The sequence below is a fragment of the Erpetoichthys calabaricus genome, chromosome 2 (assembly GCF_900747795.2).
Source record: "Erpetoichthys calabaricus chromosome 2, fErpCal1.3, whole genome shotgun sequence".
NCBI classification, from domain to species: Eukaryota; Metazoa; Chordata; class Cladistia; order Polypteriformes; family Polypteridae; genus Erpetoichthys; species Erpetoichthys calabaricus.
Genome location: NC_041395.2, coordinates 119,439,180 through 119,464,661, shown reverse-complemented (window position 1 = coordinate 119,464,661; position 25,482 = coordinate 119,439,180). Strand labels below are relative to the sequence as shown.

At 34.8% G+C, this 25,482-nt stretch overlaps 2 protein-coding genes across 2 annotated transcripts in view; one reads left to right on the top strand and one right to left on the bottom strand.

The window, feature by feature from the left end:
* Positions 1 to 22,381, top strand: LOC114646305 (latexin-like). Its single transcript, XM_028794437.2, has 7 exons — positions 1 to 433; positions 15,182 to 15,340; positions 15,574 to 15,636; positions 16,187 to 16,361; positions 16,563 to 16,699; positions 17,400 to 17,462; positions 17,552 to 22,381. Exons 1-7 carry the CDS (start codon positions 254 to 256, stop codon positions 17,690 to 17,692), a joined length of 918 nt encoding a protein of 305 aa, XP_028650270.2. The 5' UTR covers positions 1 to 253; the 3' UTR covers positions 17,693 to 22,381.
* The window catches only part of gfm1 (G elongation factor, mitochondrial 1), a 70,670-nt gene continuing 46,812 nt past the window's right edge, over positions 1,625 to 25,482 (bottom strand). The window contains exons 10-18 of the mRNA XM_028794436.2: positions 19,536 to 19,637; positions 19,350 to 19,406; positions 18,830 to 18,967; positions 17,991 to 18,073; positions 14,348 to 14,510; positions 6,855 to 6,999; positions 4,471 to 4,631; positions 4,195 to 4,248; positions 1,625 to 1,947 (exon numbers count right to left, since the gene is read on the bottom strand). Coding sequence (XP_028650269.2) covers positions 1,807 to 1,947; positions 4,195 to 4,248; positions 4,471 to 4,631; positions 6,855 to 6,999; positions 14,348 to 14,510; positions 17,991 to 18,073; positions 18,830 to 18,967; positions 19,350 to 19,406; positions 19,536 to 19,637 — 1,044 coding nt within the window. The 3' untranslated portion in view covers positions 1,625 to 1,806. The remainder of the gene's footprint in view (positions 1,948 to 4,194; positions 4,249 to 4,470; positions 4,632 to 6,854; positions 7,000 to 14,347; positions 14,511 to 17,990; positions 18,074 to 18,829; positions 18,968 to 19,349; positions 19,407 to 19,535; positions 19,638 to 25,482) is intronic.

Here is a 25,482-nt window from a genome sequence, read left to right as displayed (position 1 = left end):
CATCCAGAAAAAATGGCAACAACTAATTAGAAAACGGTCGTCCGCTTTAAAGAACACAAGCAGACACCAACGAACCCTGAAAGGACAACATTATTTGAATGCAAGTTGTCTTTGCTTTTTCAGTCTGGCCTGGAGTTTGCCAGAAATTATCCCTGAAGGTGTGGCTGAAGAAAATCTGGGGACTGACGCAAGCAGTGGATCGTCACATTGTTACTAAAAGCAGCTGCCACGGCCAAGACACATACTTCCTAAAATGTCTCTGTTCAAGTGGGTTGTTCTGGGCCTGCTCCCACTCATCAATGGATTTGTTCTGCTCAATGACCACCTACAATCATCTGAGATGACAAGAACAGCCATGGATTCTGAAAACCTCCACAATGAACTGCCATACAGCACCCTGCACCTGGAAGAGGCCGAAGCAGCACTTGAAAAGGTGGGAAAGCACATTTGCACTTAGTGGTCTACCATCTCTCAACAGCTTTGACACTTCATATTGGGCATCTTTGTAATCCTTGAAAACATAAAGGAAGACACTGGATGACTTTCAAAAGCTGTATAACAAACTAATGACAACTTTGAGTGTGCTTCATTTTAGTATTCTCAAAAATGTCATAAAAAAAATAAAAAAAATAAAATAAAATCTTTCAGGCATGATTAACAGAACATTGCATTAATACACACACTTGAAATCTAAAATTGTATCATTTTCAAAGGATATATTTTCACAAAAGATGGATGCAACTCTGCTTGCCAAAATATATGAATTAGTGCAACTTTTAGTACAATTTATGAAAATGTATTAAATAGTGCAGTAAAAATGTGGAATACATTGGTCGTGGGTCATTATTTAAAAGGAACAAATACTGAAAGTCTGTCAATTCCAGAGAATGTTTTCTAAAAGTTCAGAGTATTATCTTTACCATCACATTATTTTTTCCTCTCCAGTTCCTCTTGAATACAAGGAGCTCAGTATGAAAAAATAACAACTATTTACAGCTGTTATTAACTATAAATATATGCAGCACATTTAGGTTAATAATATTTTCACATTAATGATGACCAGTTTATCATAAACGAGTCGTTATTTTTCAATAACATTTCTTGCAACTGATCTGGCTGTTTTTATAAATAAATATGCAATACATTTAAATGATATTATTAACAAAGATGTGTTTGAGAATTGAATACTTTTCTGTTATTTCTAATGCCATAATGCTGTAAGCAGTTATTGATACATTATTCTTTGTTATTCATTCAATTTTGCATATCTAAGCAGTGACTTCCTCTAGAAAGAAGCAGAACTCTTTATAAATTAAATGAATCACAAATAAATACCATCTGCTGTACATTAATTAATACCCACACCCAATGTAGTCAAGACACCGAGTCATTAATTGAACTCAAATTTTCTTATTTTAATACCTTTCCACTTGTATTTCTCATGATTATTATTAAAATAACTATTCTTCTTAAATAAATTTTGTCCATTTTTTTTTTATTTTCTTATGACACGATTCACCTGTTTTGTGAACTCAATTTGTAGCCTAAATCCAGATGACAAAAGCCATTGCTAAGGACACACAAGACCCAGGAAGCAGCAAGTAAAAATATGTACATATTAAAATCTTAATAAACTAAAATGTCATTTAATTATAACACACATTTTTAACTTATACAGAGGGTCTGTGCTCATGTACAGCTTTTCTTGAAAAAGATGCAGATCCAGGAGAAATGTCCTCTTTCTTATAGAAATTAATATCATAATTATTTTATATACATCACCACTGAGTATCAAGTCAATGTCTTTTATTGCCTTAGTTTTTGGCCTTCCCTTTTTTTTGCCGGCAGTTGGCCCGTGGATTCCAGGTACTTGTTAATGAGCTCCTCCTGTGTGCTGGGAAGGCATGGCTCATATCTGCTATACTCCATGGTGTATTCACCTTTGCCCTAAAATAAATACATAAATAGAAAGAAATAAACAGGGAAATGATATGTGTGATCTGGTGAAGAATGTAGCGCGTTCAGTTCTGTACTAATGAACTTAATACGAATGGTACATTTCAAGGACTCTCCAAATCCGTTCCTGTGCTCTTCTGTGTTGTGGTGTACAAACTAACCAAGGCCCAGAAGTCTTTTATTTCCTGCATTACTCAGCCAGCCATCCCCTAGCATTAAGCACATTTCCCTTGCCTAATAACAACAACAACATAACAGGGAAGCAGTAGAAAGAGAAGTAGTAAAGCAAATCAAAATTCTTTTAACAAAATCTAAATGATCCGAGAGTAATGTTATGAATCAAAATAAGCATTAAATATGAAACACTGCTACTCAACTTAATGTATGATATGAATCAAATTATTAAATTAAAGAAACATGCAGTTTTTGAATTTTTAATATAGAGGTAGAGCATGCCCAATATAATTAGGATAACAGCCCATCACAACTGATATATCAACAGATTCACTCCAAGTATAGGCAGATGATTCATGAAATACATATTTAAGTCTTCATTGATTGTGAGCTATAAACCTTGACAAGTGGATGATTTGAACCTTAGGTATCCCTGACAGTGCTGCCATACTCATGTTTGGAAAAATATTAAGGCACTGTTAATTTTCTAAGATAATTTTTTCCATAGAACTGTCAAAACAACAATTAAAGTTTTATGATGAGGATGGAACTGTAAATGTATAATACAAGTAAGAATGGAGTACTCCACTCAGGAAACAACCATGTCATACATAAACAAATACAAGGATCTCTCAAGATACAACAGTTCAAGTAACAACTTTTTTTCTTTTACAAGGGATTCCACCATTTAATACCTCTCCAAGTTATGAGCTATCTTCTTCACTATTTTGAAATTAATGCAACATTTTCAAGTGTTGTTACTGTGTTTTGGGTAAAAGGAAGCATCATGCTTATTCAGGCATACACAAATAGTACAGTATGCTGGACTCATTTATGCACTGAATAAACATGCCTCTCATCCTCCTTCTGCAATGAAAAAGAAAGAGGTACGAGACATGGGAGATACTGAAATAGAGTTTGGAGAATTTGGTGCCTCGTCCCCCTCTCCATCATTGTTTCAGTCATCACCACAATCACCCACTAGCCCACAGCAAAGTTACCACCACTAGCACTTTTTACTGTAATCCACTGTGCACATAAGAGCTGTGGCTTGCATCAGAAATACCCAAGGCCCATTTATGTTGACAACTTTTTTGACAAAGGTTCAAGGCACAGTGGCTGGCAAATTTTTGCATGAGCATTTCTTATATATTCTGTACTAGCCACAGTACCTGTTGAAGATAGGTAATAGAATCATTACAAAAATGTTTGCTCTCTTGGTTTGTGTACCTTCAGTGCCTTTCCTCTGTATTTGTATGTGGGAATGTCTTTTTAATGGCACTCCCTCTCGAGCATGTTCCCCTAAAGCCTACTTCTCAGACTCTTGGTATTTTGGAGATGTGTTTCTTGCCTCCTGTCTGGTTTTATACTTTCCGCCTCTGAATGCACCTCTCTCAGTATGGCTTATATGTCTTTACTCCTCCTCATTTGTCTCGCACTCTCTCTTTCACCGTGTCACCAAAGCCAAACTGACCAATCAGATTGCTTAGAGGGAATGGACACACAAACCTCAGTGTTTTAATATATTGTAGATATATGAACAAAAACCAAACCATGGGAAGGATCTCTTCAAAAATCCACAGCGAACTAGACTGTTGCTGGAAATGAATCGAAAAAGTCAAAAGTTTTAAAAGGCACCAGCATTTTGGGATTTTAGGCACTGAAAGTAAACGTCAGCTTCCCTGTCAATCCCTATAAAATCCACTCAACACTCATCAGTGGAAACATTCATAAATTGTGCATTGTGTAGAATTAATGAAATGAAACCACGGGCTTTGATGCGATCGGGACTTAACAAGGGACAATTATTGTTTTGACACAGTCGAGATTTCACTGACCCCAAATCCCCCAACCCCCCTTTCTTCAATGCAGTACCTTTATTACTTCGGTGACTGCATACTTCATGCTATCAAAACAAAATGAAACTAAAGCAGTAGAGAGCTGCACCGCACAAGGGAGGTAGGAGTTAGAAGGCAGGAATGAAAAAGTGGGCAACTTATTTAGTTACAGCAAAAGGTTTGGGTTAACATCTCATCTGTGAATGCTGTCACCAAGACAACTTACCTCTGTATTTGACCTTAATTCAGTGGCATAACCAAACATGTCATTCAAAGGAACCTACAATAATAAAAAAACAATGTGTTTTAATAAAAAGAAGACATTACCAAATATTAAAGAGATGCTTGCTATCACTTGATGTTAAAAAGAGTTAAATGAATAAAACAGAAGGGGCTGAGGCAGTAAGTTCCTATACAAACCATTCAGAAACTGGATAATTTTGTAAGAAAGCCACAACTGGTTACACACAATTACAGAAATATTTTTAAAATGAATACTCACATCAGCATAGAGTGTGAAGTATCCCTCTGCTCCATCCTGGCCAGTGATGACACCATGACGTCGGTTAATTCCAGCTATTACTACTCCTTGGAATTCATTAGGGGCCACAATCTCAACAGACATTATAGGTTCTAATATAATTACTGATGCCTTTTCCATAGCTGTTGACATGAGAAAGAGAACAAGTAAACAGTCTGGCAAAGGAGAGATTAGCTAGTTTAAAATGTATTTGTATAACCAAGATTTAGAAGCACTTACTAACATAGCATCAAACCTACAGTAATATTTCTATAATCCTCTACCAACAATAAATAAATTTTACATGCATGCTGAAGCAGAGGCACTTTATGCAAGAAAAAACAGAAATGCCTCAATCTTACATATCAATTAACCAATGTCGAAGCTTGCTCCTTAAATTGACAGCGATCAATATTCATGTTCAAGCAAGAATTTACACATATAGTATAAGCCAAACATTCACACTCTACAAAGATACCTCTGTCTAGCTGAGACATTCCCTCTGGCAGAAAGCTATTGCGATATTAAGTTAATTTTTATGTTTTCTTTTAACTTTTCATAGAGGATCTTAATTTATCCAATTGCTCAAGTCAACACCTTAGTTATTCAACTCTCTCTGTCAACATGTCATGTCTTGAACCTCATGTTTCTATTATAGTCTTTTTCATACAGGAAGAAGTATTTTGTTGTTCCCCTACTTCTCAGTAGGTCATACCATACATGACAGAAACAATGACCAGAGATGCCCACACATTTTTTTAAACGATGAGTAACTCAGATAAACCAAAAAAAAAAAAACACAATGATCTGAATTGCATATATAAAGAGTAAATGAAACCTGCATATTTTAAACAACAAAATATTTTGCTGCATGATTAGTGGTTCCAGTCCTTTAAAAACTGACATAATAGGAAGTGCTACCTAAACTGTCATGAAAAAGTATTTGCTTCTCTTACTGATTCCTTCAATTGCCGCAAATGTTTAACACTGAATGTTTTCAGGTCTTCAATAAAACTAATAACAGATAAGGGTCATCTGAGAGAATCTTGCCTTTTGTTGTTGTTGTAGTTTAGCATGAACTGCTCATATCAAGTCCTGCCATAGCCCCATATATAGCTGAGGTCTAGACTAACTAGGCCAGTCCAGATAAGCTTCTTTTTAGCCATTCTGATACACATTTACTTTTCAATTGTGGATCATTGTCTTACTGCATGACCTACCTACAGATTAGATTATGGACAAATAACCAGATATTCTTCTTAAGAATTTTCTGATAAAGAGTACAATTCATGTATGTTTCAATTATGCCAAGTCAGTCATCCAGGTCCTGAGGCAGCAAAGCATGACCACATCATGTTTGACTGATGGCACAACAGTCTTACTATGGAATTTATGTTTGCTTTATGCTGGACATAATGGGAAAAATATTAGAAGTATTTCCAAAAAGTTCTACTTTTAACTCATCTGTCCATAGCACATTCTCCCTGAAGGTTTAGGGTACCACTCTGTCAAAATAGAGATGATCATTTATGTTCTTCTTGATTAACAATTGTTTTAACCTTGCTACTCATAATGAAGCCAATTTTTGCCCATCACATTTAGAACTGTTGCACAATGAACTTACTGAAGCAAGAGAAGTCTGCAGTTCTTCAGATGTTTATTTAGGTTCCTTTGTGACATTCCGGATGGCTTTATGCTAGAACCTTGCAGTAATTTTGTCAGAGAAGCTTTCCTGTGAAGTTTCACTACTGTTTCTAGTGTCTTCCATTTCAGGACTAAGGCTATTGATATGGTTTGGTGAGGTCTGAGAAATGCCTTTGTATCCCTTTTCAGACTAATAGATATTTTCTTTTTCTGATCTCTTTGAGGGTATACTTTATTTGCGGCATTATGCGCTTTTTTGATTCTTTGTGCTTGGAAAATGTCTCTTATGGTAAAGGTCAAAATAATCCAAGTTTAAATTGAACGGGACTAGCTGTGATAAAGCCTCAGAGTGTTCAGTCAGCTGGCTCTAATGAAGTCTCTACCATTGGGTTGATTTAATTAGTGGGCAATTACTTTGGTGTTGAGTAACATTGTTCTATAAAACAGAAAATGTTAAACAAGAGCAATTTTTTTCACTCAGATGCCCTTTATCTAATAAAAGGTTTTAGTTGACTTTACCTGATTCAGTGTGAAAATTTTTCAACAACTGACGAAAATCAGGAAAAAGTCGAATCTTTTTTGACACATTATACAGCTAAAAACCCACATATACAGTATGGTATCAAATACTATAACTGCTAATATTAAATGTGAAGTGCATACTTGCCATGGTATGTAAAAAACATTTGGAGTAAAAATAATAGCCCTTTTGCCCAATTCACCTTGTTTTAGGGCTCCTTCTGCTGCCCTGATGAAAGAAATCTCATTGGAGTCCACCATGTGGTGAGCTCCATCTTCCAGTACAAAGCGAACCCCAGAGATCTTGTGCCCAGTTAGCAGACCCTTCTCACAAGCTTCACGAAACCCCTATAATTGACCATGAAATAAATTAAAATCTAAAACAGCAAGGAAAATCTTTTTTTTTTTTTTTCTTTTAGGGAAAACGCATGTTCAAGAGCATGAAACATTTTCTGTCAACACCGGCAGGTGAATATTAATAAGTACAATTTTTCTGAAATCTCGTTACTTAGAGTGCTGAAACTATAAAGGAAAAAGTAACGTAACTGAAAAACGTACACAGTATTTAGAACTCTTTCATTTTACCTTGAATAATGTGAGAAAAATATTTGTCTCAAAAATTATGTGTTATGGAAACCAAACAAAAAAAAGGTAAGCACATTATCAGAATCAAGTCTATTGAAGGAGACATACAGTGCATCCGGAAAGTATTCACAGCGCATCACTTTTTCCACATTTTCTTATGTTACAGCCTTATTCCAAAATGGATTAAATTAATTTTTTTTCCTCATAATTCTACACACAACACCCCATGAAGACAACGTGAAAAAAGTTTACTTGAGGTTTTTGCAAATTTATTAAAAATAAAAAAACTGAGAAATCACATGTACATAAGTATTCACAGCCTTTGCTCAATACTTTGTCGATGCACCTTTCGCAGCAATTACAGCCTCAAGTCTTTTTGAATATGATGCCACAAGCTTGGCACACCTATCCTTGGCCAGTTTCGCCCATTCCTCTTTGCAGCACCTCTCAAGCTCCATCAGGTTGGATGGGAAGCGTCGGTGCACAGCCATTTTAAGATCTCTCCAGAGATGTTCAATCGGATTCAAGTCTGGGCTCTGGCTGGGCCACTCAAGGACATTCACAGAGTTGTCCTGAAGCCACTCCTTTGATATCTTGGCTGTGTGCTTAGGGTCATTGTCCTGCTGAAAGATGAACCATCGCCCCAGTCTGAGGTCAGGAGCGCTCTGGAGCAGGTTTTCATCCAGGATGTCTCTGTACATTGCTGCAGTCATCTTTCCCTTTATCCTGACTAGTCTCCCAGTCCCTGCCGCTGAAAAACATCCCCACAGCATGATGCTGCCACCACCATGCTTCACTGTAGGGATGGTATTGGCCTGGTGATGAGCGGTGCCTGGTTTCCTCCAAACGTGACGCCTGACATTCACACCAAAGAGTTCAATCTTTGTCTCATCAGACCAGAGAATTTTCTTTCTCATGGTCCGAGAGTCCTTCAGGTGCGTTTTGGCAAACTCCAGGCGGGCTGCCATGTGCCTTTTACTAAGGAGTGGCTTCCGTCTGGCCACTCTACCATACAGGCCTGATTGGTGGATTGCTGCAGAGATGGTTGTCCTTCTGGAAGGTTCTCCTCTCTCCACAGAGGACCTCTGGAGCTCTGACAGAGTGACCATCGGGTTCTTGGTCACCTCCCTGACTAAGGCCCTTCTCCCCCGATGGCTCAGTTTAGATGGCCGTCCAGCTCTAGGAAGAGTCCTGGTGGTTTCGAACTTCTTCCACTTACAGATGATGGAGGCCACTGTGCTCATTGGGACCTTCAAAGCAGCAGAAATTTTTTCTGTAACCTTCCCCAGATTTGTGCCTCGAGACAATCCTGTCTCGGAGGTCTACAGACAATTCCTTTGACTTCATGCTTGGTTTGTGCTCTGACATGAACTGTCAACTGTGGGACCTTATATAGACAGGTGTGTGCCTTTCCAAATCATGTCCAACCAACTGAATTTACCACAGGTTTACTCCAATTAAACTGCAGAAACATCTCAAGGATGATCAGGGGAAACAGGATGCACCTGAGCTCAATTTCGAGTTTCATGGCAAAGGCTGTGAATACTTACTTATGTACATGTGCTTTCTCAACTTTTTTATTTTTAATAAATTTGCAAAAAATCTCAAGTAAACTTTTTTCACGTTGTCATTATGGGGTGTTGTGTGTAGAATTCTGAGGAAAAAAATGAATTTAATCCATTTTGGAATAAGACTGTAACATAACAAAATGTGGAAAAAGTGATGCGCTGTGAATACTTTCCGGAAGCACTGTATTTACCATTAATTTTATTTTCTTTGATTGGAGATTTGTATATACCATATGTAATATAGTACTGTGCAAAAGACCTACACCTTGAAATTATTTTTAATCTAATTTTCTGGTGCTTATTTCCTGGTGCTACATAACATCAAAATAAAGAGTGACACAATAAAAACTAAGAAGAATGTGTTGTGTTTTTAACACAAGTCATTTTGTGTGAATATTCTTAGAATACAAAGCTGAAGCAATTCACTACGGTACAGTGCTGTAATTTTTTGTCAAGTATTCCTGCATTAAAGCTTCTTACACGATTTGACCTGCCTTTCTCAGTTTCGGCCACTTTTTCTACTCTTCCCTGTTCAAGTGATCCGGTCGGAGGTGGCTAGTCTAAAACTGTTAGTATTCCTTATACAGTCTACAGAATTATAGTCCAAGTATATCTTAATTGTACTGAATATGGTTGCAACTAATGATTTTAATAATAGATTAATCGAGTGATATTATTTTGTCTGATTAGTTGGATTGTAAAACAATTTAAAGACTTATTATTTTCACTTGAAATTAAATGCATAAAATGGAAATTTCCATATACTTGTAGATATTTTAAACAAATATAAATGCTTAATAAAACGTATGTTAATAATTAAATGAAATTAAATAGTAATACGTTAAAAAAATACCTAGTAGCACTCTGGATGTGAACAGACACAAAATTTCCATAAAAAAAACTAAAGTTTTCAATAAATTATATTAACTAAACTCACAATGTATGTATTCAGAGTACCATTACACTAACACTTTAAAATTAAAAAAGTAATTTAAGTTTCCTTTTCTGTGAAATACACAGATTTCTGGCAAAGCATCATGTAAATATTTAACCAACTCAATATTCCACCACAGAAGTGTCTGTGTTTTTTTGTAAGTCTGCAGCAATATTTGAAATGAGTTCAGCAGAATGAACATTGCCGTCATATGCTGGGGAAAAGTCCAGACTATTTTTCCTTTGCAGCAGAATAAGTGGTTTAATTTGTGTGAAACTCAGTTTTTCCTTTGGTATGTAATATGCCGAGTTTATTTTTACTTAAAGTTCATATCTTTTTGTATCATCATTGTTCTTTTTTATTTTGTCAGCAAACTTTTTACCACTGCAGATTGGAACTTTGGCACATTTGCTTGCAACCATCACACTGTCACAGTCTCCTATATGTCATTTTCTGATGGTAGTGTGCCGTTAGATTTTCATATTTGAAATGGTGTGATCCTGCCATAAAATCCGTTTTACTGGCTAAACTAGGCAATACTTTCACATCTTCGCATCTTCCTCCAGATTGTATAAAATCAAGCTGACGAATATCTGATAACCTGGAACTTTCACTTTTCCACCTAACTCCTACCTTCTGACTCTGAATGAGCGATGCACCTTTCACTCATGCTTGATGTGCTGCAAGATTAGTAACTGCACTTGCTGCTTTGTTCCTTCTTTAAGGTGCTGAAGTCTTTGATTTATATTTTTTTGCACATGAGACTCTTTAAATCCACACACACTAACGTTACAAGTGTTTACAGGTGTGTAATGCAGCACCATAACATAGCAAAGTGGACACAAAAAAAAAAAAAAAAACGCAAGTGAAAATCTGAATGTTTACTAGCTAGAAGCTAATGACATGTATTTTTTAGTCACCTATCATGAAATTCTATTGCATATGTAGAATAATGTATAATGTGTCTTATTCACATTATAGAGGGCTGGACAATGACTTATGAATTATTATGACTTATAATGAATTATTCTTTACTTCAATGTCATGTCATTTTCTCTAGACTAGCAAACTCTGCATTCATGCATTTGTATCACGTAATGTTCAAGCAACATTCAGCTTACTGGGATGATGGCCAAGTTTTCCTCCTCCACAGAGCCTGGTATTTTTCCTTTTCAAATGTTTGTGCATCACTATTGTACTCTCATGCCATACGAGGTCAGACCTTTGTAACTCATGACCCTTTTTATGGCATTCAGAGTAAAAAGCTCAGAAACTCTGGAAGTCTTGTGTCTTACTGTCTTTTTTCTCACTTGCTTACTGTATGCAATTTTTCAAATGCGTTCACAACTGAATAGTGACACAATTGTGCACCACAATATACTCAGGCTTGCCGTAATTAACTAATCAATGAAATAATCTATTATGATGATTAGTTGTTGCAGTCCTAGTGCTGAACCATTAATTTTTCCCAATAAATCATTCTCCTGAGAGTACAGTGTAATGAATCAAAAATCGGTTTATATTTCTAAGCAGTCACCAGTCCATTGATTTGGACCATCTCCACTACAGCTTGAAATGAAGTGAAGATGGGCCATCAAGATATTTTTCCCAGCTTTTCTTCTGAAATATTAGGCTCTTTGTAAAGTAAAATTTTTCAAATTTGGATATATCACTCCACAAAAATTTCTGACATGAGATGTCACAATGATTTATGTATTTTTGGGTACTGCAATCTATTCTTGCTTTTCCATAGGAATGGTTTCGTAGCCACAACATACCCTACTAGATCAATTCTTTTACGACTTCTAAAGTCTGTGCATTGGTGCTTCAGATGACTCGGCTAGATGCAGAATAAGCACTTGACTGGATTTCCTTCTGTCCCTTATTACATTTTACCTGAAGAAGGGGCCTGAATTGCCTCAAAAGCAATCTTTTTAGTTAGCCGATAAAAGGTGTAATTTTGACTTCTCATTACATCCATAATAGCTAACACAGTACAACACCCTAGTACTTCTGTCCCTTAAAGTAACTGAACTTTAAGAATTGTTTATTAGACACATACAACCTTTGGGGTCTTCCACAGAGTTTTTTCTGTACTCAGCTTACCTAGTTTCTTCACATTTTTGTTTTTACAACAGCTTAAACACTATCTTGAAAATACACTCTATCCAGTGGATAAATCCAGTGTGCTACTGCACTGCTGATACTAAACTATGATTTTATGTCTGTCAAAATATGTTAGCAGAGCAATTTCCACACCTATTCACGAAGCACCCCAGTATATGAGGTTACCATCTGGGACACCCAATTGTTTTGTTAAACTGAACTATTAGCTCACCAGTTTGAATAATTAGTACTTCATTAACTTTAATAGGTTGTGCTATTGATATAATTTAACAAATACCTGTAAATACCTGTGGTGCCTCAAACAGAGTGCTGAGAACCAAATCTGTGTTGTTCTAGCCATCTTACAAGATGCCAGCATATATTTTTTTTTCAAAGACATAAAAAATTATTTTTACAGTATTGATGTCAAAAGAAAATACATACTTACTGCCCAAATAACTAGCATAAAAAATGTTATTGGGTGGATTAAGATCTGTGCATAATACTGTACAGTATATATTTCATCTTATTATTTTCATTATTGTCTATCTTTAAAATGCAATTACAGTAATCCCTCCTCCATCGCGGGGGTTGCGTTCCAGAGCCACCCGCGAAATAAGAAAATCCGCGAAGTAGAAATCATATGTTTATATGGTTATTTTTATATTGTCATGCTTGGGTCACAGATTTGCACAGAAACACAGGAGGTTGTAGAGAGACAGGAACGTTATTCAAACACTGCAAACAAACATTTGTCTCTTTTTCAAAAGTTTAAACTGTGCTCCATGACAAGACAGAGATGACAGTTCTGTCTCACAATTAAAAGAATGCAAACATATCTTCCTCTTCAAAGGAGTGCGTGTCAGGAGCACAGAATGTCACATAGATAGAGAAAACAATCTCTAGCAAACAAATCAATAGGGCTGTTTGGCTTTTAAGTATGCGAAGCACCGCGGCACAAAGCTGTTGAAGGCGGCAGCTCACACCCCCTCCGTCAGGAGCAGGGAGAGAGAGAGAGAGAGATAGAGAGAGACAGAGTTTGTTTTTCAGTCAAAAATCAATACGTGCCCTTCGAGCTTTTAAGTATGCGAAGCACCGTGCAGCATGTCGTTTAAGGAAGCAGCTGCACAAAAGATAGCAACGTGAAGATAATCTTTCAGCATTTTTAGACGAGCGTCCGTATTGTCTAGGTGTGCGAACAGCCCCCCTGCTCAATCCCCCTACGTCAGGATCAGAGAAACTCAGCGCAAGAGAGGGAGAAAAGTAAGCAATCTAGCTTCTCAGCCATCTGCCAATAGCGTCCCTTGTATGAAATCAACTGGGCAAACCAACTGAGGAAGCATGTACCAGAAATTAAAAGACCCATTGTCTGCAGAAATCCGCGAACCAGCAAAAAATCCGCGATATATATTTAAATATGCTTACATATAAAATCCGCGATGGAGTGAAGCCGCGAAAGGCGAAGCGCGATATAGCGAGGGATCACTGTAAATCATCCTTATACAAATATATGTATTTCTATATGTATATACTGCAAGGTATTTTAATTTCGTGAAATGCCAATTTATGTAGGATTCATCGACATATAACTCTGCTCTGTATTATGCAGCTAAGGATAAGCTGATCACTACCATAGTATTTTTTACACAAGGGGGACCAATGAGCTACAAGTGTTAGCTTACATAAAAGTAAAACAGTAATAATAATAATAACAACAAAATGACCCTGAACAAAAATAGCACATTACAGAGATGCCCAATAGTATACAAGTTAAGGAAAGTTGGAAAGCTTACTAAATATTTACACATTCAAATAATGTGTTTTTTTTATGAATTTAGTTTTATGAAAAGCAGCAAACAGCCTAACAGGCACCATTGAAAATATGCTCTGTGTGCTGGGTCTATTACTAGCGGTTGTGTTACAGAAATATGGTAAATTGGGACCTGTCTGCAGATATTTTCCCCAATAGATCTTTGGGGAAAAGTTTGGAATCATTAATTATCTTAGTAAACAAAGAATCAAAAAAAATTGGCATAAAACTGACTGACCACACAGCTAGCGCTATATAAATGTAATGAATTATTATTATTATTACATTGTATTACATCACTGTAGCTCTCTCAGCACATGCACTAACAAATATGTAATGTCTATTAAATATTCTTAATGAATTATGTGCAATTATATACTGTATCTTACTTTCTGCTAAGTACTAGTACTGGGACTATACAAGTACTATAAACATGCAGCAATCTTCAAAATGTACATTTTCTGTGCTTACTGTGACCAAAAAAAAATCAAATAAATAAATTCATCCACACAAAAATCTACACACTACGGGAAATTATCTTTAATGTGCTTTACTGTAAAATATTATAAGCTTATGTGAAGTAATTTCAGAACAACCCAGTTTAAACAAGCAAACTCCACCCCCAAGGTTTATGTACACCCACACAATTAATAGTGTTTATCCATTCTTGATAAGATTAAAAACCTACAGTACCTGTTCAACAGCAGGAACAAACTGCTTTGGGACATTTGTTCCAACAGTTTGGTCCTCAAATTCAATTTTAGTGTAGTTTTCAGACTCCAGAGGTTCAAGAACTCCAATCACTTTACCATACTGGCCAGCACCACCTGACTGCTTTTTGTGAGTGAAGTCAAACCTGTGGACAACAGAATGGTATCATAATACACTGCATTATAAACCAGCTTTAGATGATATTTTAACTTTTCATTTGTACCATATTTTTTAAATGTCCAGCAACAGAAATTATCCTTCTCTGGATCTTAACTTGCCTTGCACATTTAGTATTTTTGGTCTTGCTTTTTTATCTGTTCACATTTATCTTATAAAAAACTTTGTGGCAGTGTACACACCAGGTAAAACAAAATGTAAAATACAAGTTTACTTAACTGATGAAGAAAAGTTGAACTGTTAAATATCTATTATATAAGAAATATATACATTTTCATTATACGACAATCTGCATTAGGCAATCACTTCTGTTTATAAATTGATATATTGTACTCAAGTTCTTTAGAAACACTGAAATACATCTAAGACCAAAGCTAGGCCACTTGGGTCACCTATATCTCATGAATGACAGGCAGGATCTTAACACTCGCATCCAATATGTTACTTAAAATGCACTAATCTGCCTCAGCATATCTCACACTTGTGCAGATTAAAGATGCTGCCTACAGTTTACTTACTCTATCAACGTGTCTGCTCTGAACGTCCTCGAACCAAGAAGAAAGGAAGACTAATATGTACAAAAAGACACTGCATGTCTCAGGAGTTTTTATCCTATTATTCCCTTCTTTTTTTCTACAGTCAATGCTGTTAAATACAGATCTAAGGATGGAAAAACTGAATCCTGCTAACTACAGAGCAACACGGGCTGCACAGGTGGCTGTACACTATTTGAACTATAAGCAAGGCAGCTTATTCTGCCATTTTAGTCGCAGAAAAATTGAAAATGCCACCTTAGAGGTAAGAATGCTTTTAATTAAATGATATAGGAAATGTTTTCATAATATATATTTTTAACAACAAAAGAAAAAAAAAAGTGGACTTAATACAGCAAATCTGTATTATGATGTCAGTTGCTGTCTTTTGAAACACAATATTGGTGCAAAGTGAACCTGTAACATGAATACAGTAAGAATAGCTAGTGAGATTTCAGTCTACAGGTCCTGTCTGCTTTCTTTTTGAATCCTGTGCAGGAAATATCTGGAGTTGGAAACAAGTACTTTTTAACATTTACAGAAGATGAGACACCAAACAAAGTAAGTCTGGGGTAAAACAATATCTGTTGTATATATAATATAGACCATTTGACTGCCTGTAGAATAAGTCTTTCATATTCAGGTTTAAAATAATTAAAAAGCTAAAAAAAATAAGGCGTAAACAAATGTTACAGGAAAAATAAAGCTAAATCAAATATGTGTTAACAGAAAATGGAGTACAATAAATAGGCAGATAGTCTTCAAAATAAAATTGCTTTATTTTACACTTGGATTAGACCAATCACTATATAAAATCATTAATCAGCATATGTCTATTTCAAAGTTTTATTTCCATGCTATATACTTTGAGAAAACTGACAGAAATAATTATTTTTCATTTAAATCTCAAATAAATATAAAAATTTATTCAAAGATTGTCTTTTATTAATATACAGATGCTATTTTCCCTTACTTAGCATTTAGAGCAGCCGCAAGAAGAAGAAGAAGATGATATCTTCATGTTTTTAAAAGTATAATTAAGTTACTATAAAATGTGTATTTCTTAAAAATTCTCTGAAGTAGATACTGACTGTAACTTTTATTTTATTAGCATGCCACAGGGGTACACACTGCTGAAATACTCTTTAGACACACTATAACAAAAATGGCACCAGAAGTGAACAGTACATATAATGGCTGTGTTAAAAACATTTCGGAAGATGAAAACACTTTTTATGTACGTATGAGGAAGCAGCACCAACTTGTGGCTGGGAAATATATTCCAGGTAAATATCAAACATCTACAAGAAACTTCTGCAACACTACCCATGTCTATATGTTATAAACAAATAAAATCAAAATTAAACTTAAAGCTGTGGCAATAAAGAAACATCGACTGTAATAAAACATAAAAAAAAAAAAATAAACATTTATTTTAATGAAATAAGAAAATGAACATAAACACAGAAATTATTTGTTTCCCGCAGATGGTCATGGTAACATCCCTATTGAAATGGAACCATTCTGGCACCTTGGATACACTGCATCAAGCTATATTATGTGGAAGGAATCCAATGAATCAACTCTTTTTAATATGGAAACTGTTCTTTCCTTTCAACAACTGGCAAGTTTTCTTTAAATTTATGGATAAGCGTAGAAGAGATAATGAATTGAATTCACAGCTATTTTGGATAGTTAATTCAGTACATTTTTGACCTTATAATAGGTCACATCAGAACACAGCAACTCAGCTGGGGCTCTGATTCTGCAAGATAGCCGGACATTTCACAAATATGCAGCATTTCCCAAACACATGTCTCTAATTTTTAACTTTGCAGCTGTAAACACCAAAGACAAAACATACATTACATATAAATACAAAAAATATGTAACATCTGCAGTAAATAGTATAATTGTTCAGTTTTATTAACTCAAAAGACTCATTTTTAATAAAGTTGCCTCGTTATTACATGCTATTAATTTAAGAGAAGGCCAACACATCTCCCTACCTGTGTAACATTTTTTTCTTTCACAATTTTTCTCATTTTTACATAAATTATACTTTCACTGGATAATAAACAGAGCTACTATTTTTACCAAATCAGAATAAAATTCCCAGCATCGCAGTGCATAGAAACATTTGAAAGAATACTGAATCCTGACATAAAAAGCAATTACTGATCAATTTTAAAAACCACCTTGACCTGTCACTTTTTGTTACTGTAATAATACTGCGTGTAAAAGCATCTGTTCCAACTAATATGCATTCCACCCTGACATACAAAAAGAAGCACTTTTAAAAATTCTTATTTGTTTTTAAACAGGAAACAGAAAATGATAGCCTTGCCTTTGATTATGTTGTCCTACTGCATGAGATGGTGTCTCAGGTAACCGCAACTAAGTTTCTATTCAGATTGCATGCAAAACTGCAGATATATATTATGCTAACATAACTTCTTTCTACTTCCTTGTACAGGAGGTAACTCAATGGACAATGCAAGTGTGCTGGAGCCCTTTCCAAGGAGTAAAAGTGCTGCATTATTCTCAAAGCTCAGAAAATATTCAGTTTCCTGGAGATGCAAAGGCCATAATGACTCCAGCAAGCCTTGACAAATGAATGTTAATGTCTTCACCAATGTTAACACTACCTAAAATTTACCCTCTTTAATTCTTAAAACAAATCAAAAAATTTTTATACATATAAAATTTATCTTAGGCATTCAACCACTTCTTAAACTGAAACCTGATTACTGTATATAGAGTAAACACACATAATAATTAACACTTATAATTAAGTGGTGCAAAATAAGGTGGCAACAGGGAACAAATACAGTGTTGAGACATAAGGCCGCATTTTACAAAAAAAAAAAAAAAAACTAATTAAGAAAAAACAGATGTGTACAACTAATACTCACGGCACAGCTGAAGAAATGCACTCTCTGAAGGCCACCTTTGGCTTTCCCAGGACACAAGAACAACTGTATTCCCGTTCCATTCTCTAAAAGAAAATTTTATTGCAAACTATTCATTTAACCTAAACAAAAGTTTCATACACTGCACGTAGCTAGCCTGAGTTTTACGAACGTTATAGACAATAACTATAACTGAAAAAAAATTCCTATACTGTTAAGTATAATAAATACTTGAGGTTGGGGGGGGGGGGGGCACACAGCAGATCATGAAAATAATGGAACTTCAATACTTATTTTGTTAATAAATTTAAAACCAGTAACCTCTATGTTTTATCTTCACCTTTCTCAACCAAGTGTAAATTCTACTCAAGTTACCTGATAGAACATTGTTCCCTTAAAGCTGGGTGAGTTGGAAGTTGGACAAAACATGAATTCATACCAATATAAAATAATCCCAATAGCCAAAACTGAACAGATGTCACTATACCCTTTATTTCCTAGGCCACATAACAGTTCAAAACATGTCACAAATTTAGCCCTTCCAAAAATAGTTGTCTACATATAGTCTTACATTTTTTGCTACAAATAAATACTTATATCAAGACCTATTAAATTACAGTAATTCTGTATTTTTACACATTTTAAAATAAAAAATGCATTTTATTTGTATAGATTGTGCATTCTAAAATCCCAGACATTTTTTCCCCAAAAACTGCTGGTACATTGACAGTCTAGCAACTACTCCTTAAAATGTCCTGTCATGTAGATTATTCATCATTAAATGATAATTTGATTCTATTTTCATAAAAGAAATATTTTCAGTAAACATTTACATAACTTACCTGTGCATAAATTTCTAGATGCAGTTCACCCATTCCTGAGACAACTGTTTCTTTACTTTCAGGGTCATAATGTATTCTAAAAGTAGGGTCTTCTCTTGTGAAACGATTTAATCCCTTGGAAAATTTGTCAAGGTCATTCTAAACACAAAAAAACTACGAGATTAAATTTCTTATATAATTTATTATTCAGGAATTAATTTAATCAAATTCAATACCTCAAAGGAGTTTTGTGCGTAAAAGATGATATAAATAAAAAAAAGGTCCCTTTCTCTGCTAGATTTTTGACATTTTACTCAACATGATGTTGCGCTTGGCAATATGTATCAAATACAAACTGTAAAATTATGAATATCTCAAAAACAATTATAAGTCAAAAATACATGTTTAAGGTAATACCCAATTAACTGGTCATTTCATTATTATTCCCCCTCCACCCCATGCAGAACTTATTATTTATCCAATGTGGCAACTTCAATATTGATTATAGGAACCTTTGTGTTTTGAGGAACAGGATACTCACATTGTTCAAGGGCTTCATAGAGACTGATATTACTGGATCAGGAACATGAATGGACTCCTACAAAAGAAATAAAAACACTGATATTTAATAGATACTGAGTAGGTTACATATACCTACCTACCAATGGGTGTCTCCATAATTAAAACAAAAAAAAAAACTAAATGCAATCAAAACAATTCTACTAACCATAGATAAACTGGAAGTTGCTCGTGCAGTAAATGTGTCTCCACTGGCACAATCGATTCCAAACAAGGCACAAATATCACCAAAATAAACTTCATCGACATCCTAGAATATAAAATTAAATAATTGTAAAATCAAATTCAGCTTTAAAAACTTATCTTACTCTATGTGTGTCTATATATACTGTGTATGTTTTAGATCTATTAGGGCTGTCAGAGTGAGCACCACTATTCAAATATAATTTGAATTTATTTTAAAAAAGGTCTTATTTGAAGGCAAAAGCTGACAATCGATTACAAAAGAATGGTTGTTTGTTTTACTTGCAATAAATTCTGGCCTTGTATTATTTCTGACATGCTATTCAATGCTGCGCTATTTTACTTGTTTGTTTTTGCATTTCACTTCCACAATCAGCCTTTTAGTAATTTTGAATGGTTAGTCCGAGTAAAACAAAGCCAGACCACATTTTTCTAATTGCTTCTCTGACGTCCTAAAAGTATGATTATGTATCTGATTCTGTCCCATGCACTCTTAAACTTGAGGTCCATAATTGTTTAATGCTAATACTTTCTCATTAAAGCAAATAGAAAATAACTCATAATTCTGATTTTCCATTTATTACAACTATTTCAAATCTCCATTTTAAAGAGCATTATCAGTGTCAGCCAACACACCATGTCCCAAAATTACTCTATCTTACATAGGAATGTTTTTTTAAAGCTGATATCATGTTACTGGATCAGCCAATTTTGATTCTGTTTTTTCCTTTCTTTATATCTTTAAAAACATTTTATACTAAGCTCTTGCATAGCCAGATGTAGAGATTCCATATGTCCTATATTAGACTTGTAACTTGGGTATTTTTATAATTAAACTACAGACCACAGGTGTTACCAGTGAATTTTATTTAACAAAATTAAATTTTGTAGGCATATTTTTCAGTGACCAAACAAATACTAAAATAAATTAAATTTACTTAAAATGCATACTTTTTAAAGTAATAAAATGTGTACAGAAGATACCTTCTCATAATTCCAAGCTGCAATATTGTTTAATTTCTTCTGTAATGTATTTATCTGAGACAAATCTTAATTTAAAAAGTAGCTTTCACTATATGTCTAACAAAAAAATATATAAAATATTAATTTTCTCACACACCGACTCAAATAATTGATTTTGGCAGTTAAACACTGCTTAAATGTAAATATACATGCACTTATACGTTTTAATCATTTTAATCAGCTTTTGTATGCTGTTAAAATAAACATTTACTATATATAGTTGTTTTTCCCCAGTGCACCAGCTAGACATTTCTGATTTTTGAGGTGTACTTATTCAATTTTAATAATGCAGTACTTGTTTCTTAGCAAAACCGATACTGTTTGACACAATTAAATAATACACACAGTACAAATCTTAAAAAAACAACAAATCTATTAAATATTTGTAAGACATTTATTAAGAAGATACAAGCTAACATGCATAAAGTGTTTACAAGTAAAACAGAGTAATTTTGAAGTAAAGCTAACAAGTCTCTTATTTACTAAGCAGCCATTTCAAACTCATACTGTATCTTTTAATTTTGTAATTGAAAATGTAAGCGGCTATACTTAACACAAGCTCATTCACCATCCAAACTCTGAAAAGCAGTGTTCACTTTAATTAAAGGATAAAATAAAAAGGTTTCAATTAATTAAAGCAGCTTTTCTTGGTGTTTGTCCAATTGCACAAGATGATTCCTCCGATTCCTTTTTCTCAGTTTATTACTCGACTTTCTTTAATGTAAAGGCTAATATTCTAATCATCCCTACATGCGTACGGCGGCCGTTCTCATCCCTACCACCTTTGCCATCACTTCCCCTACCTCTTCATATCTTAAATCATTCTTGAGGCAGATTGAAGACTCAAGTGCCAGCTTAAGTCAAAAATTAAAGAAAACGTACTAAGTAATTGCAACACAAACACTGACTTAAACAGTTTTAACATGAAAAGATGCCAACGAAAGAAGAGAAGAAGCAGGCCGCTAGGGTGGAGAAAAGAAGAGCTGCTCAGGAAGCAGCAAGCGCATCAACCTCCGAGCAAACGATGCTAAACGTACAGAGAGTATGAAAACTAGGAATGCTCAAGTCAAGTGTATTCACTGCATGTTATCGTGCAGTGCACCACTACTGGAAAGGTATAATTAAAAATATCCAAGGCACTTTTAATAAAATATAGCTGTATCTGTAAAGAGGAAAAAAGTAAATAGATTGCAAAAGTATCTACTCAGGGTCCACACGATCACAGTAGGTGCCAATAGGCTTTTTATTCTGAAAGTGGCGATATAAACAATACCCTGTCACTGCCAGTTGGACACCTCCAAAATAATAAAATGTCCACCTTCTACCTACCGGCCTCTTGCCTGTTCTTTTACTTCATTCCTCTACTCACCTTGTCTTGGTCTACATAACTAACTGACCAGTATTCCTCTTGATCCTCAAGAGAACACTGAGCCATCGAGCCATAAGAGCATCCATGAAAATGAATTTAAATGCTTATGAGCCACACGCACTTGGCTATATTTATATTAACATATTTTTACTTTTTTTTTATTATTATATTTGTGGTGTTTCTGTAAAGCATGTTGCGCTTACTACAATGTTGTTGTGTGGATCTCATCTGTAGCTCTCAGCAATGTCCTATTCTACAAATAGGCAAAATTAGCTTTATTGTTGTCTTAGTTATCCAAACAGGAGCGTTTTTTCCACCATACACAAAAACCCGGCCCGCATGCAAAGACGCTGATGTCCTCCTGTATTTACTCCCTTCTCAGATTAAAAGAGTAGGCAGACTTCCAGCACAAGTGAAAAGACAGACAGTGCACATCTGGTCAAGCCTGCAGCCAGTTTTAAAATGCTGCCTGTTTCAATCATCGGGCAACAGACACGTTATGCAGTGAACCTGTGAACTTTCAGTTGCACCAGCAGCAGACAAGCAGTCCCTGCCTGTGTTAACAGAGTTTCAGCATACAGCGCAGTTGGGGTTTTTTTCAGGGTCTCAAAAATCTCACTATATATACAGTATGTGTGTGTATACATACATACATACATACAATGAATGCAGAATCTATTCAGACTTCTTCACTTTGTGCTTGCAAATTAAACAAATGTAAACTAAAGAACACAGTGAAATTTAAAATGCCGCCAATCTAGACATAAATGAAAATGTTTTACTGCAATTTTATTTAACTGTATTACCAAAAAAAACAAACTTTTTGGCATAGCTATTTCTTTCTTGTGATACTAATCACTAGTACAGAGTGCTCATGTAAGTACTTTTTGCATAAGAGTGAAACTATAAAAGCAAGTGAATTATTAAAAATAACAATAGCAACATTTATGTACTGTATACAGTTGGTTCAGAAAGTACTCCAACCTCTTCACTTTCTGCACACTTTAAATTGTACTGTAGATTTAATTTTAAATTGATTCATTCAAAAAGCCATAAAGACAAAGTGAAAACATCTTCATCAAACAACATCAATAATGAAAAGGATATTAGAAATGTCAAAAAGTAAGAACATTATAAAAAAGAAATGGCAAACATGTCATTAATACTTCAGCAGTGAAGTGACCAGTAACATTCAGGATAAAGGATTAGGGAAATACTAAACCATGTGAACAAAAGAGACAGAATGAATTACTATTGCTAAAATATTAAACTTATTGTTCAAGTATGCACTACATAAAAGGTGAGTGGGCTGATGAGAATAACTATAGGACAGAACAGTAAAGGAAGCAATTATTATACAAGACAAGGAAACACATATCTGATTATTGGTGTATTACAGGACAACTCAATATGGGTTTAGAAATAGAACAATGTTTTTCAATAAAATGGCAGTTTTCTAAAAATGCAACAAAAGCTTTTCATTATAATGAGGAACATTATTACATATCTTCATTTTACAAGCATTTCAGATAACAGTGAGATGCTTATCAACAAAATACAACGGAAACCGTGTTAATTTTAAAATTATGAGGATATTACCTAATTTCCACCAAATTTGTATCAAGTAATGATGTTCATATATGTAAGACAAATACACATGGGGTTCAAGGTTTTACTGCATGAAAGATGTAACTTCAACCCAGTTAGATGTATCTGTGGCTAAGTAAGAAGCAGAACCCCGGCATCTTCCAATAATATCCAGTATGTGTTCAAAACAGTACAACTGCTGAATGGCTTGGCAGGTACCATGACTTGACTCTGATTGAAGATCTTATTGATTTCAGTAGTGTAAAATCATATACTAGTATGATGGAAATCCCTGTTTTTGACTGGTGCCCCTGAAGGTGATGACAACAAGTCGAAACATCCTATGGCCATACAGTTTCAAGATCATGTCATCCATAATGATAATCTATAAAGTGCTCTCATATGCTATTTGTATATAGTTCTTCAAACCACAGATACTGTTTATAAATAATTCCTGTCAAAAAAATTGACATGATCCATCACTACAACTCAGACTAATGAGATTTATCACCAGAGGCTAATCAGTGATGCTCTGCTAGCTGGAGTAGTCTTTTGACAATGGTCAAGTATTTGAAATCTGTACCAAGGTGTTAAGGGAAATATCACATTCAAAAATAATTGTGAAGGATAACATTACATAGCTTATGGTTAATAAGTAAAAATATTGCCCTATTCCTGATTTCTTCTATTTTTATGAAATCTTCCCACTTACAGTAAATCTAATATTAGACTAAGGGTGTTTGAGTTAACAAATATCTTTTTTTTTTAACTTAGGTCTTTTATTTGATTAATAAAATGCTTCAAACATGATCTGCTTGTTTCAGATTGTGCCATTAAATCTCTGTGGGTTTAAATCTGGACTTTAAGTATGTCTAAAACTTTAATTCGATTGCTTTCCATTCATTATGCTGAGGAAGTGATTTTATGGTTTTGGAGTATTTTCTTACTACATGACCAAACTACACTATACCTTTAGTTCACAGAAAGTTGACCAGGCATTCTCCTTAAAATACTGTCATAAAAAGCAGAATTCACAGTTCCTTCCATTACAAGTCATCGAGCAAAGCATCCCCGCACTATCCTAATATAACAACCATGAGAAGACTGTTGTTATGATCTTTTTACTATGGAATGCTTTGTTTGCATTACATTATACATAACAGAACATGTCTTTGAAAGTGACATTTTTGCCTTCTCTGTCCATAGAACATCCACCTAAGCGCTTCCTGGAAATATGATTGGCAGCAGTTCTGTTTGCTACTCTCCTATGAAACCCATTGTCTTTCTGATTGTGATATTATGAACACTCTGTCTTAGGCGGAAATGGTTGCTTCAGTCTATCCTCATAACTTTATCATCTGCAAGGCAGTAAAATATAAGAGATAACTGCATCACTGGGAGACCAGAATGGACCAGGCTTTACCGACAAATAACACAGTGTTTGGTTGATTCTGGTCACTGAGAGATGCGGTTATCTCGAATATCTACCTTGCAGAGGACAAGGTTATGAGGAAAAACTGAAGGAACTATTCTTACATAAATATGAATATATGACATAATTTGTCACATTTCCATCTAAATCTAAATTCTGGTCCAGATTAATATGCAGTGAATTTACTATCTTTTGGAAATTTTGCAAATTTGGAAATTACACAGAAAAGTGGCATGGAAAGCGCTGTCAACCACCCCTCTTCTGCTTTACATTGCCCTATTTCCCTTAACCTGGCTTTGTGTGATTACACCTTGTTCCTTAATCTGAAGGGCTGCCTCTGAGAGAAATGCTACACCAGTGATGATGACATCAGTTCAGCTACAGAAGACTGGTTGCACAAGCAAGACACAATGTTTTAATTGAGCAGTAACTAGAAAAGCTTTGTTAATGTTATAACCGCCACTGTGAAGCTGGAAGAAGAGTTTGTATTTAAAGCAATAA